This window comes from Puma concolor, chromosome E3, assembly GCF_028749965.1.
Source record: "Puma concolor isolate L17-30 chromosome E3, mPumCon1.1.hap2, whole genome shotgun sequence".
In the NCBI taxonomy this organism is placed as follows: Eukaryota; Metazoa; Chordata; class Mammalia; order Carnivora; family Felidae; genus Puma; species Puma concolor.
This window is the reverse complement of record NC_141682.1, coordinates 36251280-36270203: the sequence shown is the minus strand read 5'-3', so window position 1 is coordinate 36270203 and position 18924 is coordinate 36251280. Positions and strand designations below refer to the sequence as shown.

The 18924-nt window shown below is 43.4% G+C and overlaps 1 protein-coding gene across 37 annotated transcripts in view; it reads left to right on the top strand.

The window, feature by feature from the left end:
- The window catches only part of RBFOX1 (RNA binding fox-1 homolog 1), a 2073113-nt gene extending 2055804 nt beyond the window's left edge, over nucleotides 1-17309 (top strand). For 13 of the 37 annotated variants that reach the window (XM_086691386.1, XM_086691383.1, XM_086691381.1 and 10 more), the window contains 2 exons: nucleotides 12883-12958; nucleotides 14488-17309. In XM_086691386.1, coding sequence (XP_086547512.1) covers nucleotides 12883-12958; nucleotides 14488-14610 — 199 coding nt within the window. In that variant the 3' untranslated portion in view covers nucleotides 14611-17309. Of the gene's footprint in view, nucleotides 1-12882; nucleotides 12959-13321; nucleotides 13548-14487 lie in introns of those variants that run through there. The other 24 variants (XM_086691373.1, XM_086691371.1, XM_086691368.1 and 21 more) reach the window with 11 other exon arrangements.
- Nucleotides 17310-18924: the final 1615 nt, after the last annotated feature.

Below are 18924 nucleotides of genomic sequence, written 5' to 3'. Positions count from 1 at the left end.
AGGTGAGTGCTAACTGATTCTTTGTTTTGTTTTGTTTCGTTTTTTGTTTGGTTTCATTTGCTTTTAAGCCTAAACTACGACCAAAACAATTACTAGGAGATCTTCCCAATATGTGGCTTCTAGCCAACAAGGGAGGACTGTACAGCTTATTAGCATGTAGTTGAGTATGACGTGACCTTCAAAGCCTATATTAAACAGAGCCTTGCAAATAGACATTCATCTGTTCCAATCACATTTTATCGATGGAGCAGTAAATGCAAGCTTGCTTGCTAACACTTCCCTCCCTACTTACAGTCTTTGGTGAGAAGAAACTAAATTACTGGAAGGGCAGATTGCTAGGAGCATGTCCCTAGCCCCGTCTGTCCTAAAAGGCAAGGCTTCTTTCATTGATAAGGGTCCGTGTCAATATTTTTAATGGCGGAAAGTCTTAACCTGGGAGTTCATGAGGTATGCATGTTCATATTTTAAAGTGACAGCTTACTCCATTTCTATCAAACCCCTTGGATAAAGGCTCTTCTATTTTCCTTCCTCGACCCCTACCCTCCAACATCTGTTTCCCCCCGCGAGCGGTGGTGACATCCCTAACGCATCACTAATACTTAATAGTAGAAGGGGGGGTGGGATACTTGTGTAGCTGGACGTGGTGGGGAATGTTCCTGGGATGCAAGAGACATTTCACATTTTCAAAACCTTGCAAAGGGAGCATGCGTCCGGAGGGGTAACCGACTGGGGGTGGGGAAGGGATGTTGGTTTAAACTGCTAACAGATGTCACGTGTGGAGAGGCTGTCTTCCACAGCCTCTACGTATCCTGTTAAAATGCATGCATGTTCCGGTGTGTCTCAGGTTATATTTTGACATCACAGATCACACACCGCAAAGTTACAGCCTCAGAGGTAGATATCGATTTCGTCCCGTGCCTTAACAAACCCTGCCTTGTAAGCAAGTGGTCCACATACACTATTGCTGAAAGAGGCGGCAGATAATGAAAGTTTGCCTGGGTAGACCGAGTGTGTTCACCTTACCTTATCTGATTTAGGATGGCTCTTCAGTAAATTCTTAATGAATTGCTATTGATCAGATTTCAAATTGAGAGAGATATCCCTGTTGCTTTGATGGCCGTATTAATAAGATGTTGCATGCTTCATAAGGTCCCATTTGAAGTCTGAATTCTGAACCAAGCATGAAAAAGGAGACACCCGTATCAATCAAATGTCAGATTATCTCCTAGCCAGTCCTCCCTTCTCATAAAGTGAATATGGAAAAATAGAACCGGTCGGTTACAAAGGTTGTGTACTCATGGTTTCAATGAAGACCCCGAGGGGAGCTCCTCATGTGCCCCCTCCCCCATGCTGGGAAACCCCAGGGCATCCCCATTCTAATCAACAAAACCATCCCCACATGCAGAACACTCCAAAGTGCAGGTCTCTTGAATCCCGGTATCTACTGGATTTCAGCGTTTGACACAAGCCAATTTCTCTCCTTTTAGATGAAGAAAGAAATCAACAAGATGCTTAAAACCTCAGTTCTGAGGGCCTGGTGGATTTTATAACTGAAATTCTTATAAAGATGTGTTATTCTTGCACAGCTGCCTCTCGGGGCAGAGCTGACCGGGTTTGTCTCTGGCTCGGGGTAGAGATGGTGAGGTGAAAATTGCCAGACGGTACTGGCAGCACTGAAGGGTTGTTTCTTCCTGTTTCCAAAGGAAACGTGACGGTTTGTTACTTGGGTCATTTGGAGAGGATGCCAAAATGTTGGTTCTGCTTTGGCTAGCCACGTAGAAGAAACGTTTCTCATTAGCATGTGTGGTTTGTGAGACTGTATTTACATTTATTTTCTTACTCAGTGTCTCCAGCAATGGTGTTCGTTGTTTTGGTTTGGTTGCTCCTGAAAGATAAGTACCCATATGGGTGACACTGGCCACTGGCCTTTTGACAACAGCGCTGAACCCTCAGCATACAGTGCCTCCCCACCTTGGACACTCAGCTTCTCATTCTATAGCAATGAGACCCTTTCATGAGTCAGATCCTGTAAGAGACTGCAAAAGGGACAAGATGGTTTTCCCTGATTAGACTCAAGGCTGGAAGTGGCCGCTCTGATTCATCAGAACTTTCCCAGGACCAGCTAGTGATTGTAGTAGAAGTAGAATATGGGTCTTGCCCAAGAATGGAGGTCGAAAAGCAAGTTACTTATTTTGGCCGAGCAGCTGAAAATTCATTTCACTTAATTAATATGTATTGAGTCATCATTGTGGATCAGCAACTGTTATGAGCCCTCGGGACATAGCATTAAATAAGCCAAGAGGAGCCCTTCCTTCAAAGAGCCTCCTTGCCCCCTTTCTAGTGGAGACCACACCCCCAACATGTAGATGGATAGGCATGGAATATTCTTGCATGTAAGTTAAGTTCTACAACAGCTCTAATGAATCAAAGAGCAGAGGGGTGGACCGAAAATAGGAGGAAATGCTACCTTAGGTTCAGTGATCACAGAAGATCTGAGAGGGTGACATTTGAACGGGGACCTGAATCTAGTGAGGGTGCAGCCAGGAACGTAACTGTGGAACGGTAAGCATTTCAGGCTGAATGGGCAGCATGTATCAGGGCCATGTGGGTGAGACATGCCAGAGGTGGCCAGGCCCAGCAAGATGTGCAGTATAAGGACAAGTAACAGCTTTGGAGATAAAATCAGGAAGACAAACAGGGCTCAGGAGAATCAGACGAAACCGTTCAAGATTTAAGTGCGGTAGGAAGGCACTGAAGGGTCACCTGTGATCCGCCTTAATGTTTAAATGGTGAGTTAGACTGCATTGTGGGGAACAGATTACAGGATGGCAAGAGGAGAGAGGGTGCCTGTAGGGAGTGTTTTGCAGCAGTCCAGGGAGGGGTGACAGTGGCTTAGGTTAGGACCGTGGTGAAGGAAGAGCCAAAGTGATAGTCTTCGGGCTGCATTTTGACAGGAGAACAAGTAGCAGAGGGCAGCAGATGAAAAGCCGATGAGATTGTCTGTGTTAAATGTCCACCCTCTTCCTCTTGTTCCGAGGGTGAGCCAGGTATTTCCATAAGGCGCTAAGGCTTTTTGTCACTACTGATGATGAGTGAGCCCTCAATCCCTGCAGTAGCTGTGCCTCAAATGGACTTTGGTGAATTCTCCAGGGTGTAATGATCACTTCCTGTTGTTCATTGAGCAAATTCTGTGTGCTAGCAAGCATGATAAATTATATGGATACATACCTACATGTGCATGTATGTGCATGTGTAGACATGAACATATGATTTATTACACCAGCTCAGTGAGGTAGAAATCACCCTCATCCTCACTTTGGAGGTAAAAAAGAAAAAAAAAATGCTCAGGCCCAGAGAACTTTGGTAACCTGTCACAAAGCACAATGGAATGCCTCTGATGATGAGGTTCTTACCACTAGACCACACTGCCCCCACGTGTTTCTTGTGTTTTGACCTTGGAACATTGACCTTTGCCTCCAGATGGAATTCTTCTACGTTTTTCAGCTGCCCTGTATTGCTCGTAAAAAGCTAGTATTTGTGAGAGAACATAGTTGTTAACATGTTGAGGGGCCTCAAGGGAACTTGATGGTTCTATAAATGGCTGCTCTGCTCGGTGTTTATTTGACTTGGGCCATCCCCTTCATCAGCAGGTGTGTGTTGAATAGTCTGATGTACAGGGGATTGGTCTGGGTGCAGGGACAGAGTGAAGGGAGCAGCTGCCTTGTCAGGGAACATTCTGTGTATTCCCGGAGATGTCTGTTCCAGGTCACTTCTCCCCAAATCTTTCTTTTGCTGAAAATCAGTGTCTAAGAGTCAACTAACAGGATAATCCATTCCCTGAAAACTACCAGAAACTTGGAACTAGTTGTTTTGGATGCCAGATCCTGGCTCCCAGCTGCCCCCTGCCCAAGAGAGTTTGTGTGAATGCTTGTGTGTTATGGGGTGCAGGTGGAGGCTGGGTCTCCATCCGGTAGCAACTCTTGCCGCCTCCACTGGGCCAGGTACCATCTTAGAGGCATGGAAAGCCAACCTGGGGATACACTCCCAGTTCTTTGTCAGTACTGGACAGTAGGTAAGGGTGGAGGTCTGCAAAAAAGCCTTGACCAAATGGTCATCTTCCAACACCATTAAAACCATCCTCTGTAAACAGGCTGCTATGTACTGTATTAAGTAATTACTAGAAGCAAGTGCATGGGCACATGGGGTGGCATCATTCCTTCCTTCCTTCCTTCTATCCCTGCCCAACTTGTGCATGCACATGCCCATACAGGCGCACGCACACACACACACAGCTTCAGATAATATTGAGAAGAAGTTTCCAAATTGGCCATTCCCCTAATTGATCCTTCAGCAAACTTTATCTAATTGTCTTTCCTGCATTTTGGTTATTTGATTATTCAGCAAAGTCGTCATGCAGGAAATTGATTTGTAGTTAATTGGTCTGTTTCCAATAAAATGTGATGTGTATTATAATAGGGGAGTGCAGTGTGTTCGGGGAACATATAAACACAGGAACTTAGTAAAAATAATTATAACATTTATTGAGAGCTTGCTGTGCACTAGGCATAGTTCAAAGCTTGTTACAGGCAACAATACCCTATAAAAATAAAACGTCTCTATCAGTTTACTTATAAACATTAAAGATAACCAGATAGCTCTGAATTGGCCTGACTGAGGAAGTTGCTATATCAGTGCAGAATTTGAATTTAAAAAAAAAAAAAAAAAAAGAACAGCAATTATCAAACGTTAGACTGCATGAAAATCACCCTTATTACAAATGCAGAATCCCTTTTCTCTTCCCATGCCTCTGCCCCAGAGATTCTGATTTATAGGTCTGGAGAAAGAGCTTGAAAATCTGCACTTTCAAGTTCTGCCAGGTAATTCTAATAGAGGAGCCCTCAGATCACACTTCAGGAACCATAGAACTGATCAGTCAGGAACCTTTCCCCTCTCAATGGTAAGGAAAACATAGGATGGGTTTTTCTAGAGTTGTGTTTTGCAGTATGGTGGCCAATAACTACAGCCCTTGAAATGTGGTGGGTCAAAACAGAGATGAGCTGTAAGTATGAAATACATACTAGATTTGGAAACCGTAGTACAAAAATTATGTAAAATATTTCATTAATAAGCTTTAAGTTGATTACACATTGAAGTGATATTTTAATTAACATCTAAAAATGAGCTGCACCTGTTTCTTTTCACTTTTTCAATGTGGCCACTATAAAATTTAAAATGGCTCGTCTTTGGCTCATTATATTTTTATTGGCCAATACCATTCCAGAGCTATATTTTCATTCATTTTGCTCAAATGAATATTGAAAGGGTTTGTGTGCCCCAGGAACTGGCCTCTTAGAAGTGAGGGATACTCACCTGGAATTAAAATATTGTGACAGATAATCTGTATGTTGGCAGTGCTTCCTGACTTTATGTTTCCATTTTGCCTCCAAGTGAGAGTATAATGTGTGTGCGTGGGCGTGCTAGTTGTTCTTGCTGTGCTAGTTAACCTCTTAGAATCCTTGATCTGCTTACATAGGGTGTGGGGCCTCCGGATGCTTACTTCAGGGGTAGTTTTGACACATGTACGCCATGGACTTTAGTGTTGTGACCCCACCTGGAATAGACAGAAGGCAAAAGCTGTAATCCTAACCATCTTGATAGCATCAATAACTGACACCCATTTGGTTGCTGACTAACTGATAACCCTCATCTCAACTCACTATTGCCTTATACAGTCGATATGGACCATTATTTCCATTCCCAGATGGAGGAAGTGGCCCAGAGAGGAGATAAACTTTCAGAGATTACTCTTTGTGGTTCCCCCAGTAGGTTAAGCCCTATCTGGGGCACCATGTTGATTTCCAAGCATGATGGGAAACTCTTAGTGATTTTGGTAGAGCAACTGTCAGGACACAAGGAAAGTGAAACAGCATTTTTAAGAGAAAGATGGCCTTGAGCTTGGCATTAAAGAGAGTGTGGCTCTGGGTCTTTGGCCAAGAGCAGGATTTACTGTGTCTTCTCCACTCCCAGGTAGTGGCTGCTACTCTGCTCTGATGAATCCAGAATCATGGTTACGATCTCAGACCTGTTCTGTTGGGATTCAGAATTGGAAGAGGTTTCTGATTGCATGGACAGGGTACAGAAAGGGTGACACCATCTGATTTGCCATGGGTGGTATGATCTATTTCTCACAGATGTTCTAGGTGTTGGATTTATGTGCATACTTATGTAGACACAGTTCAGATGTGTCACAGTTTGGATGAGAAAACCATGTGGCTTCCCATTTAGAAGCTAGAGAGCCCATAAGATGCTTTCTTTACTGGTTCTGAGCAAAGAAAACATGAGGCTGAAAACTGTACTAAGTAAGTGATTAGTGAAGGTAACCATTTCAAATCCAGGGTAAGGAAGTGAGCGGCAACAGGATTTGGAAATGCCAGAGTCCAATTGAGACAACTCTGTGTTGTTCACTTGGAGAACTTCTTCCATTTCTACTCATGTCCTTTTTTGGAGGTTTTGCTATATTTGAAGTGATTTTCTGGATATTTTGAGTTGTGGGACTGGTTAAGTTCCTCTCTCATGTATCTTGAGACGTTTTTAGAATAAAGCTTGGTCACCCTCCATGGTCTATAAATGTGGAAGTCATGGTCTAGGCTAAAGCTAGATATCTTCTGACACCAGTACACATTATGGCAGCCCAGACTGCACAGCCTGTAAGTTGTGGGGTTCTATGATTGGAGAAAGGAGGGCTTGCATGGTACGTGTTTATATGCATGAAAGTGAGAGCCCATTTACCTTAAATCAGGAAGGAATTGGAAGGGCGTTCTGTGACTGCCTTACTCTAGGTTGCATTCTTTCATCTTTTGAAATGAGGAATTTTGTCTGCATCCTTAGCTAACAGAAACCCCACAAGCCAAGGGGACCTATCACATCCTGCAGTCCAAAATCATTAAGGGATTTGTCAGTCTTTCACCTCTTTCAGTAGGACCATGGGATCTTACTGTGTTCTGCTGCATGTTTTTTAGTGATGAGTATGGGATGGGTGAGGTGGAAAGCATAAATGCCCATAAGACTCTATTTTTGAAAATGGATTGATTTGCAGTTGGATCAGGGAAGGAACCATAGCTGGAGCAGAGCTGAGGGATTCCAAAACCCACATGCCTTCCATCAGTCTTTTTCTTCCTCTTCCTGACTGATATCGAGTGTGGCTCCTTTTGCCACTGAGAATTGCCAAGAGCAGAGCATTTTCCCAAATGCAAAGAATGCCTGATCTGAAGCACAAATCCCAGATGCTTTCTCTCAGGATGGGAGGAAAACAACAACTGATTGAATTACACGAGCAACAATGAAAACCAAAGGGCTTTCTTCAAAAAGCCCTTTGGTTTTCATTTGGAAAAGCTCAAGAAAGCAGAGTGATGAAGCAGGATGAACATCGGGGTAGGTGGGGATCCGTCTTCTTGTGCAGGTTAACTTCTGTCTTTCTTCTCACCTGTTGCCTCAGATGCCCAGACTGGGGTGAGCCGTGCAAGGGTCCAGACCTCAGTTGACCCTCCACGGGAAAGTGCAGAGGAACATCCCTTAGCTACACCATTGCTTTCCAAAGGGCAGGCTATTACAACTACAGGGTTATGGTGTAGTGCTCCCTTTGCATACTGTGTTGCATGGGTTCATTTTCCCTAATGCCTTGTAGACTATATCTTAGATAGATAATTAGGAGGACACTATAGTCCCTAACGGCGATGCAGAGACCCCAGGGGTCAGAATGCATACTCTTTTGGAAGCATACTTTGCAACACTTCTCTGTCACACCTTCTTGCTGCAATTGGGCTGTCCATCAACTGTGAACTCCATCTCTGGGGGAGTTCTTCACTCACCTTTCTGCTCCCCAGGGTTTCCCCAAGCTATCTCTGGGACCAAAGGCATGGAGAAGTGATGCTCCAGGAAGAATAAAGGTCCTAGGGGTATAAAGGCTCTCAACTGAGATAGAGAGTAAAATACAGGCAGTGAAATTAATTAGTGTCCTTCCTATGTCCCTGTAAGAAAATCACTTCACTCTTAGAATGCTGGTGTGGTACCAGCACAGCTCTATTGTATTTCATTAGCATCCCCCTTGTTTCAATGAGATTCAGATGTTAATAATAAGTAATATTTTGCATCTCTCAATAGAATTGGCAAAGCACTTCAACCTACACAGTTTGAGTTCCCCATTCAGTGGGCAGCATTACTTGTTTATCTCATAACCTTATTCCCAAATGCAGCAGTTTTAACTACCTCTCTAACTCCTAAATTAGGTAGCGCTTAACTCCAAAAGTAGCTGTAGGTTGATTGCTAGAGCTGCACATGATCATATTAGAATAGAATCCTTCCCTTGCCTCTATAGACCCGAGATCTGGGCAGGAGAGAGAGCCTGGCTTGGTGAACTCTGACTCTGATCCCCTGCATCACAATCTCTTGTATCTGTAGAGTGCTTTAAAATGTACCTGGTTTCGGGGCGCCTGGGTGGCGCAGTCGGTTAAGCGTCCGACTTCAGCCAGGTCGCGATCTCGCGGTCCGTGAGTTCGAGCCCCGCGTCGGGCTCTGGGCTGATGGCTCAGAGCCTGGAGCCTGTTTCCGATTCCGTGTCTCCCTCTCTGTCTGCCCCTCCCCCGTTCATGCTCTGTCTCTCTCTGTCCCAAAAATAAGTAAAAGATGAAAAAAAAATTAAAAAATAAAAAAAAAATAAAATGTACCTAGTCTCTTTTTATGCACTTCATCTGTGAAGTAGGCAGGCCTCAAACCCAACAATACCATTTTATGAACAGGAAAATGAGGCTCAGGGAGAATGTCTTTGAGTAAGGACATTGCAAAGGCAGAACTTGACCTTGGGCTTTCTTGTCTCGTGCCTTCTCCTCTCCCTAGCACCATGGGTGGCTTCCTGCTTTTCACTTGATGCTAAGGTCAAAAAAAGTAGGTTCATGATGGCATGGCTACAAGCTGTGGTGAAGTCACCAGCAAAGCTGTTATCTCTTACTTCATTGTTTGTTTGGCTTTTCCCTGAAGGATTGTGATGAGCTTGATGGCAGCTTGGCCACTGTTTTGTGAACTCTCAGGGGTGATGTGAAATTACACACTCTGTATCTTCAGACTCCCCAGAAACTTTTCTTCTGAGTGTCTTAAGGGTTTTGAATGTCTTTGGGAGCAGCTGACCTGGTATCTTCAGAAAGCCTATCTGGAAGACTCTTTGCTGCCGACACAATACTTCTCTCCTGTTTACTCCTCCCTCTTGCTGCCTTTAGTCACGCAGTGGCATTGGCTTGGCCCCTTGTTCACCTGCACTGTGGCCAGTTCTTTGGCACATGCTGGAGACAAAAAGGCAAACAAAATAGACTTGACGCAACCTTCATGGGGCTGACATTCCTGGGGGGGGGGGGGGGTGGTAAATAATCAGAGAGGTAAGTAAACAAAATTATTATAGACTTATGTTACATGAAGGGTGGGCAAGTGCCAAGACGGTAAGAAAAGAATTAATTTGCATGTGTTCATGGAGCAGTGATGAGGCCAATGTGCCTGGAGCACAGTGAGCAAGGGGTGGATAGGAAAAGATAAGACAGGATTGAAAGAGGGGCAGGGCAACACATGCAAATTTGGGTTTTATAAACCATTGAAGGGTTTTAAACAGGGAAGTGATGTGTTTAGATTTATATTTAACTAGATGGCTGATGGATGGATAGAATATGATAGAAGTAGATTTGTTAGCTATAGATATAAATGGCTTGTGGTTTGAAGAGGCAAGAGTAGAACCACAGAGACAAGATTTAAGGCTGTTGTGGATTTGCTTCTGATGAAACACTTAGGTTAAAGTGGTGGTAACATGAAGGGAGTAAAGTGGACACATGGAAGATTTCATCTGTAATTTCTGATGGATACATTGTGGGGACACAGAGCGCATCATGACCTGATTGCACCATTGTCTACTTTGGCCAGGGATGGGTGTCATGGAGGGTGAGGATATGTGCAGGTTGGTCGTAACATGGCGGTTGTAAGACATTTTCTCATCACTCCCACTGAGATCCCTGGGAATTGCCATCTTTCCTTTGGGCTGTGCTTAGCCAGTTCTGAGGACATTAGGTTGCTGACGTGCCTGGTATTTCTGCTGCAAGAGTAGTGCTCAAGTCCACGTCTTCCCTAATAACCTTGTGTCTAAATTGTAGTGTCACACAAGGGCGTGTTTAGAAATTAGCATTTGAAAAGAAGCCTCCTTGCTTTCAGTTTGAGCTGACATGGTCCCTTTTCCTCTGTGGAAATGAAATTTATTAATCATAATAAAACCATCGGATTCTGAAGGTAGAGGTCACCCTGAGGAGAAAAGGAGCCTGCTCATTTATGAGGAATAGTTCAGTGCTGCTGTATTTTTCTTCTGCGTTGGAAGAGAATGCTGCCAAATTGTTACCTTGGGTTTTCCACAAAGGTTGAAGCTCTGCCCAGTGTTATAGTCAAAAAAGAATTTACCATTAAAGTATGTGGAGGGCAAGGGTGGGAGCTCTCTTCTCATTGAAAACATTCAGACTGTGGATACGTTATCTCCCCAAAAGAGGAAATTTTTGCCACAGTAAAACCATTCCCCAAATTAAAACAAAAAAATTAATTTCTATAAATGGGCATTTTCACACTCATCTTGAAGAAATCCCATCAAAATGATGCTTTGCCAGAGCAAGGCTTTTCAGTTTATCTTTGCATTTTATGTCCTGTTCATACAACCAGCTTTCCTGGGTGAAAGTGCATTAAAATAATCCGATTAGCAGTTCCTTTTTTCTCTAGACCAATGACAGACTATCTTCTCACAAAATGAAAATCAGCGTCAGTCATATATCATGTCCTTTGACCCCTGTTCACATCTACTTCTACTTACGTGGGCAGAGGCCCAGCTTTCATGAGGGATCTCCATGAATATACGATTTCTTCAAAAACGTCATCCTTCTTCTGGTTTTAACACACCTTCTGTCTTGGACTTATCTCCATTCTTCCTCCCAGAGACAGAGAGCATTGTTGACTGAAGGTCACCTGATTGAGCCAAATCAATCAAGGGTGTTCCAAAAAATGAAAAGCAAGAGGGGGTTGACCGTTACTTTCCCTGAGAGAATCACCCATTCTTGTCACTGCTTTGGAAGATGAGGAGACCACAGTGTTGAAGCAGAAAGCCTCATGTGAGCTCAGTGCTCTTTGAAACAGGCAGGGTGTGTTTAAGAGTAAGACATTTGTAATGAGAATTTGGTATAATCAAAAAAAAATTTTTTTCTCATTTGAAGAGTTAAAGGTCCTTCACCCCAGCTTCTTCCCATTGTCCCAGGCTCCATGATGTGAGCAACTAAATGAGACCCATCCAGTACATTCTTATCCACCTACCGTGAGAAAGATGACTGGAAGGAAAATGGGGAAGAGATTGGAAAGGAAAGGAATAACAGTAAATGCAAATGAGACTTTAAAAGTTGAGAGGTGAGCTTAAGGTTGATAATACAGACGTTTATTCCTACCTTGTTCCTTCATTCCTTAAAGCAAAGTCCAAGAGTCACAAGCTGTTGATAATTGGCACATATCCCGTTTAGTGGCCAGTACGTGCATCCTCCAGCTGCTGTGTTGGTTGGTAATAGCACACAGTTGCTGCCTCCTTCAGAGACCTACCCACTGCCCAAGAGTCATTTTAACTCAGAAGTTACCCTCCATTCCTTAAGGAGGCCCACAGATGATGCTTACCTTACATGGGCATTAAAAACCAAGGCACTTGCCCCTAAGCAGGATCAACTCTGCAGGATCAGGTAGAAGCTGGTCTCCAGACCACATCCTTACGTCTTTCTTCTCATGCTCCAACCTGCTCACCTCTCTGTCCTCCTCTTGAAAGCACTCCTCCACAAGGCATGTGCGCAAGAATCTCCATTTCAGACTGTGCTTCCAGGGAACCTAACCCAGTTTAACCTGCACCTCAGCTTTGATCATTACCAAAAGACCAATGTTCAAACTGTCTCAAGGAAGATACTCAGAAGGTCATTCAAGTAGGGGTTCTTGACACCTTGGAACGAGCATCCAGGTTGCCCTGAGAAACTAAAGGATCAGTACTGACTCTGTTTGGCTTTATGACTTCGAGCAAATAACCTAAACTCTCTGAATCTTAATTTCTGATTTGTTGCTGTGCTCAGTTCCTGACACACAGTAGGCATCCTTCTCGTCTTCATTTATATTCCAAAGCCTGTGCTAGAAGGCATGGCAGTAGAGGAAGGAGGGTGGGAGAAAGGTATAGAAAAACTCAAAGATGAGATCACATCATCAAGAAACATTGTCTGAAATGTATCCCTTGTTAGAACCTGACCAGAGATTGATGAGGTAGACGATCTGGGGTGATAGTATCGAAATCAAATCAGACTAATTCTCGTGTGGTGCGGAAAGGTCCTACACACCCTTCAAGGATCCTCCTCTTCAGTACCTCTGTTTTTTCCTCTTCTGAGATGTTGGCCCCTAACTGCACAGACCAGGCCACTTTACCCTTTGTGATCCATCTTGTCTCACCTGATCGATAGCAGCTGAATTAGGAGAAAAGACAGTCTCTCTTGAGAGTAACATGTCCTCTGTGGGTGCTGGGCTTCTTGAAACCACTCCTTCAAGTTGTTTCCTCTGCCTGCCTCAGTCTCCGCGGTAGCCCTGTGATTGACCTGTGTAGAAATGGTTCAATGAGAGAAAGTGAATATTATCTCACACAAGGTTAAATGGACAGAAGAATGTGTTGGGCACAGACGGGCTTCTCTCTGAAAATGAGTAGGGCCCCTCTGCACTGTCTTGGTATTTTTGTATTTTATGGTTGTTATCATGACTCTGTAATAGCATATAATGGATTAATCTTCACCTGCATTTTCCTTTCAGTTACGGACGAGTTTATGCTGCCGACCCCTACCACCACACACTTGCTCCAGCCCCCACCTACAGCGTTGGTGCCATGGTGAGTACCAGTCCCTCCTCTTCCTCATTTCTTCCTGCTTCCCTTCCCTTCCCCCAGCTGGGACCTTACTATGGGTTGACGTACTCTCACTTCCCCTTAATTGAATTTGTCTCTTGTGCTAACAGCAGCTAAAATGCCACATTAATCCTCCCGGTAAACTTGATAAATGTCTTAATTTCTTGGCAATGTAGTGCATGTAAGTTATTATATTTCTAATTTTGCAAGTCTCACCTAGCAGAGCACTTACCTTAATGGAATAATTAGTCATTTTGATAATTAAATCCATCACTAACAGAATGCAGTGTCAATGCAGAACTTTTTTTTTTCTTTTTTTTTTCCCTCCCTTGCTGCTCATTCACATAGCCCCAAGGTTCCAGCCCCAGCACAGACTTCAGAGGAGCTAAGCTGCACACTTCCAGACCTCTGCTGTCAGGCAGCTGAGAATCTGACTGCCTCTCCTCCCCTATTACAATTCATGTTTAAAGTCATAGTCGCCCAGGAAAGAAAATAGAGAGAGGGGCACACTTTGTGTGTGTGCCTAGTACATAAGGAATTAGAAGGAATCAGCTGGGTTTGGGAGTTGTCTTTTGTTTTTTTTTTGGGGGGGGGGGTCTGGGTTTTTGTTTTGGGAGGGGTGGGGGGGAGGGCAAAAATGGGAGGTGAGGGTGGGGTGAATTTGCCTGTACTTGTTCAAACTTCTATGCACTAAAACTCTTGAGTACAGTAAGACGTGCCCATCACGTGAGAGCGTATGCAATCATTACAAAGCTTTTGGCATGCAGTTTTCTGCTTGGGGTCAAGAATATCAGTCCTTATCCTAAAAATAAATCCCCATAGGCATTCATTTGAATCGCCAATACTTCTAGAAAAAGTAAATAGCTAAGTGCCACCTCATAGCCATCTAAAGCCATGGCCAGACGAGTCACTGGAGCTTGGTCATAGAAATTCAGCCATGATTTGGAAACATATTATTTTGTACAAGCTCAATTACATCAAGCAATTCATCTGTAAACTCTCCTCTCAAGAGCAAATTCCATCCAGGTTGTTGAGCCAAGTCAAGTAAGCAGTTGATTTAAATTTTCATCCTGATTTTGCATTCAGCAACTCTGCCTCAACACCTAGCCCACTTGAGGAATGTGTTGGAAAGGAGAGTTGAATTACTACATCCAATCAGCCGTCTATATTCAGCCTCTTGAGTGTAGACTGAGCTTTTCCTGACAGAATGTCATAGTAATGAATCAAACAAACAAACCAAGAGAGAAGGGGCCAATTGTTCCATTGTCCAGCCTGTGTCAGAGACCTTCTCGCTAGCAGGACTGGCCGAGCGCATTTGGTCTTGCAGGGACCTTTCTTTAGAAGGAGCTGTTGGGGGAGGTCAGGACTGGCCAAGAATGAGCTGGGACGGGTAGAGGGTGCCTCCATTTTGGTTGTTTTTGAGTGTCTATTTTTCACATTAGTCTTTTTTGATGACGCACGTGTTGCAAAAGGAAAAATGTAAAAAACACACCCCTCAAATTGCTTTGTTTCAGAATGCTTTTGCACCCCTGACTGATGCCAAGACTAGGAGCCATGCTGATGATGTGGGTCTCGTTCTTTCTTCATTGCAGGCTAGTATATACCGAGGGGGATACAACCGCTTTGCTCCATACTAAATGACAAAACCATTAAAACCTTCCAGTGTGGGGAGAAAGGAAGCTTTCCGAGGCCTGGGTGTTGCAATACATGCAGTAACGCATCATTTTAGCAGCCCTAAAGATTTAAAAAAAAAAAAAGAGGGAAAAAATTACATTTTTTATCTTATACCTCAGATATTTTGTTCTGTGTATTTTAATATTGTGGGTCTTTAATTTCTGAAGGTTCCGTAGTTGGTTGCTGGCTGTAGGAGTTTTTCTGTGGTTGAAATAGAGAGATGCTAGCTATGAATTAAAACTGGATTAGGGCCATATCCAGAGTGCTATATCATGTAAATGAATTATATATGCTGAATATCAAGCTACTGGGGTTATCAGCTGTTTGGGAAGAGTGTAAGTGACTACAGTAGTCATTTTTTTTTTTTTTTTTTTTTTTACTGCATCTGCATTATTTTATTTTATGAACGGGGAAGGGTGGGAGGGTCTTAGGGGATCAGGACTGGGATTTGGGCTAAAAGGAAAAAAATATATAGTAACTGATCAATCTAAATGACCCACTGCACCAACAATCATATATCAGCGGTTCTAAGTTGCTCATTGAGTTCAAGCCAAAGGTTCTGTTATTAAGGGGGTGCTTCTAAAAGCACTTTTTGCATCCAAGTTGAATGAAGCTGTACAAACCCATCCTTTAAACCATTCCACCCGGCAGTATTCAGCTTCTTAACCAGCCGCTAGTTATTTAGGCAAAAACTGCTAGTTAGGCCATCAACAAGCATTCTTTTTATATTTCTTCCAGTATAATAAATTATTGATATCATTGCTGACTTTTATATTATGGGAGGGAAAAAATAACATTAATAAAAAGGTGATAAAAAGCACTGTTTCTATTTTTTTCTTTTTTTCCAAAAAAAAGAAAGTAATAAAAACTTAAATCCTTTGTACCAGTTAAAAAAAAAAAAATGTATAAAATTTACATCTGTGCAGTGGAGTTGTTAAGTTCTAGAAACAGTCTATGAAGCTTTAGTTTTAGCCTAGTAAACAACTGTTAGAGACAGATGTATAATTTTTATGGAATTACATGATAATCATATTCGGATTTATAGAAGCATTTTACAAGTATTGCAATCATTGAGTAGAGATAATCATGGTATTTTCATCAGCTTGGTACTTTTTGAAACATGACCGTGTTGTGTGAGCAACCTGCAATTTTTCAGTCCGTGAGATCCTGCCCTCCTACTCTTCCTGGTCCCCAACGATTATCTCAAACCAGGATCTTTAGTTCCGTCTCCAAGGCCCAGGACACTTGTCAGAAGGAAGCAAAAAAAAAAAAAAAAAAAAAACAAAACAATAGGCCCGCCCTCTTCATCCCGGAAGAACAAAGTCCCCCGCCTGTGAAGCAGGGCCAGAGTGACACAGCCGAAAAATTGCAGTTTGTCTGTACTTCTGTTTGAACTCTTTCCATGTTGTCCTGTTTACAAAAGTTAACCTAAGTTGGGGTATCTGTCACGGGTCTTCCTGTTTTTTGTATTTAAATAAAAAACAAAAAAACCAGCGGCAAGCTGCCCGGGTAGTTGGCCGCCATAGTTCAACCTTCACGTGTTCAGTGCCGGCCCCGTGCAGGCGCGCACTTCAGTAAGTTATCAACTCACCGCTGTGAACCTGCCAACCCGCTGTAACAACTCTGCTTTCAAACAACACCAAACAAAACCTTAAAAAAAAAAAAAAAAGAAAAAAAAAGAAAAAAGTAAAAAAAAAAAAAAAAGTGTTTGTGATCCAGCTTCCTCTCGGTCATCCTACGTGCATGCAGTAAGATTGGTTGGATATTAAACCATCAATAAAGTTTCACAAGATTTGAAAACAAAGTTTCTGTAGCTTCGATATCTAAGACAGAGTCTCGTTGTCTTGAAAAGAGAGAAGGGGGAGGGGGGGAACCGCTTAAGCAGCCAGCAGCATGTAACATGTTCTTTGCGGCAGCCTGATTGGGGGGGGGGGGGGCGAGGGAGGGGCCACGGGGGTGTTTTATAGCATCGCAGAGACATTCTTATTCCCCCACCTGGAGAGCAGTGCTAGGACAGTGGGTGCCTGGTGGATGGGGTTAAAGGAAACTGCTTATTAAAATGCTTCGGCATCCTGCCCCAGAGGGGACAAAGGTGGAGGCAGCAGGGGGCCTCGGGAGTCTGCAAAGCTTTCTCCCGACTGCCTCGGATGTCAAAATCCAGAATTTGCATTGTATTTGGAATCACAAACATAGAATTCTTAACTGTGTTGGTTAAAGTAAAATTATTTTGCAGTTTTGATTTCCATCAATGAGCTGTACTTTCCCCCATGACTGTATGTAGTTTTAATGAAATCATTTAGAACAGTGAGTGCCAAATGATGTTACAGAACCTTCTGCCCAGGCACTCTGCCAAGATGCCAATAAGTCATTTTAAAAATGTATGTCAGAGATGTAAACAGACATTTTGGATTTTTTTAAACAGTATTTATTTGGAATGTTTTCATTTATCTAAATAACTATTGCTATTATGAATTATGGAAAAAAAGATTAATATCATGTGTGGCATATAGTGACTTCTTAACACACACATCACGCAATCTGCAAACCCAGAAAATGTGTATATCTGTCTTTAGAAATTAGTGTTTATATCACTTACAGTGGTTTGTGAATAAAGAAAAACTGGTTTGTAATATCAAAAATAAAAGCTTAGTCTGAAAAGGTACATGCGAGTTGGCGTCCTGAGTCTTTGTGCTTGTGTGTGTTCGGCGGACGGTAAATTCTGCACGCACAGCCTTGCCGCTTAGAACCACAGCGGGTAGTGGTAGGGGGGTGGTGCTGCCCTGGTGAGCAGGAGGTTGCCCCATGCCCCTCGCAGACCCAGGTGCCTAGGGAACAGGGGTTGGCCGTCTGGCTCACAGGGCTTTCCCTTCTCACTCATCTTTTCAGACAAGTCCATGCAACTAACCAGTGACGTTTAAAAAGAAACAGAACTAAGTTGAGCTATTCCCCAGCATAGAAATGTCAGTCTTTGGGGGCGCCTGGGTGGCTCGGTCAGCTAAGCATCTGACTTCAGCTCAGGTCATGATCTCGCAGTTGGTGAGTTCGAGCCCCGCATCGGGCTGTCTGCTGACCCCTCAGACCCTGAAGCCTGCTTGAGATTTTGTGTCTCCCTCTCTCTCTGCCCCTCCCCTGCTCACAGTCTCTCTCTCTCTCTCTCTCTCTCAAAAATATACATTAAAAAAAATTTTTTTTTTAATGTCTTTGATTTAAAACAACACAGCAGGGGCGCCTGGGTGGTTCAGTCCATTACATGTCTGACTTTGGCTCTGATTATGATCTCACGGTTCATGAGTTTGAGCCCTGCACCGGGCTCCATGCTGACAGTGAGGAGCCTGCTTGGGATTCTCTCCCTCTCTCTATGCCCTTTCTGTGCACGTGCTCTCTCTCTCTCTCTCAAAACTAAATAAACTTAACAACAATAAAAACTGTTCATTTCTCTTTTATTTTTTTGTTTGTTTAGAGAGAAAAGGTGTGTGTGAGCAGAGGAGGGACAGAGAGAGGGAGAGAGAGAATCCCAAGCAGGTTCTGCACTGTTGACACAGAGCCCGACATGGGGCTCAAATTTACAAACCATGAGAAACATGCAATCATGAACTTTGCAGAGATCAAGAGTCAGACGCTTAACCCACTGAGCCACTTGGGTACCCTCCAAAAAGCTATGCATTTCAAATGAAACATAGGTTCAAGCCATTGATAGAATTTGGGCAGGCTTGGGTGAAAAAGGATGAAAAATAAGAAAAAGGCCTACACTTTCCATGTACTGAGTGCTCACTATGACCATCAGGGTTGAGTCATCTACCCCCACGTAGGTATCTTAATAATATCCTAATCCTATCTCACTTAATTATCTTACTATCCCTATCAAGTTGCTAATACATACAAAGACTAAACAAGATGCAGGGTCTGAAAGCCGTTCTGGGTTTGAATCCTAATTCAATCACCTGCTAGCTGCGGTCCAGGGCAAGTTAAACCAAAGTTCTGTGTCTCTGTCTCCTCTTCCATGATTCAGGATTGTGACAACACCTCCCTCTTAGTACTGTTATGCAGAATAAAGAAGACAATCCATGTGACAGCGTTGTACGCTCTTAGGGTGTAAGGTCATGCAGCGAGCAAGTGGCAAGTTCGACATTCCAGAAGGGGCCTCCTGACGAAGCGGGGCAGTCTCTCTCGGCCCCCTGAGAACTTCTAGCTTCCAACTTTAGAAATGAGCACTCTCACCCCCAAGTGCCAAAGGCTGCCTTTTGTTCTCCACTCCTCTTCCCACAATGCAGGCGGTC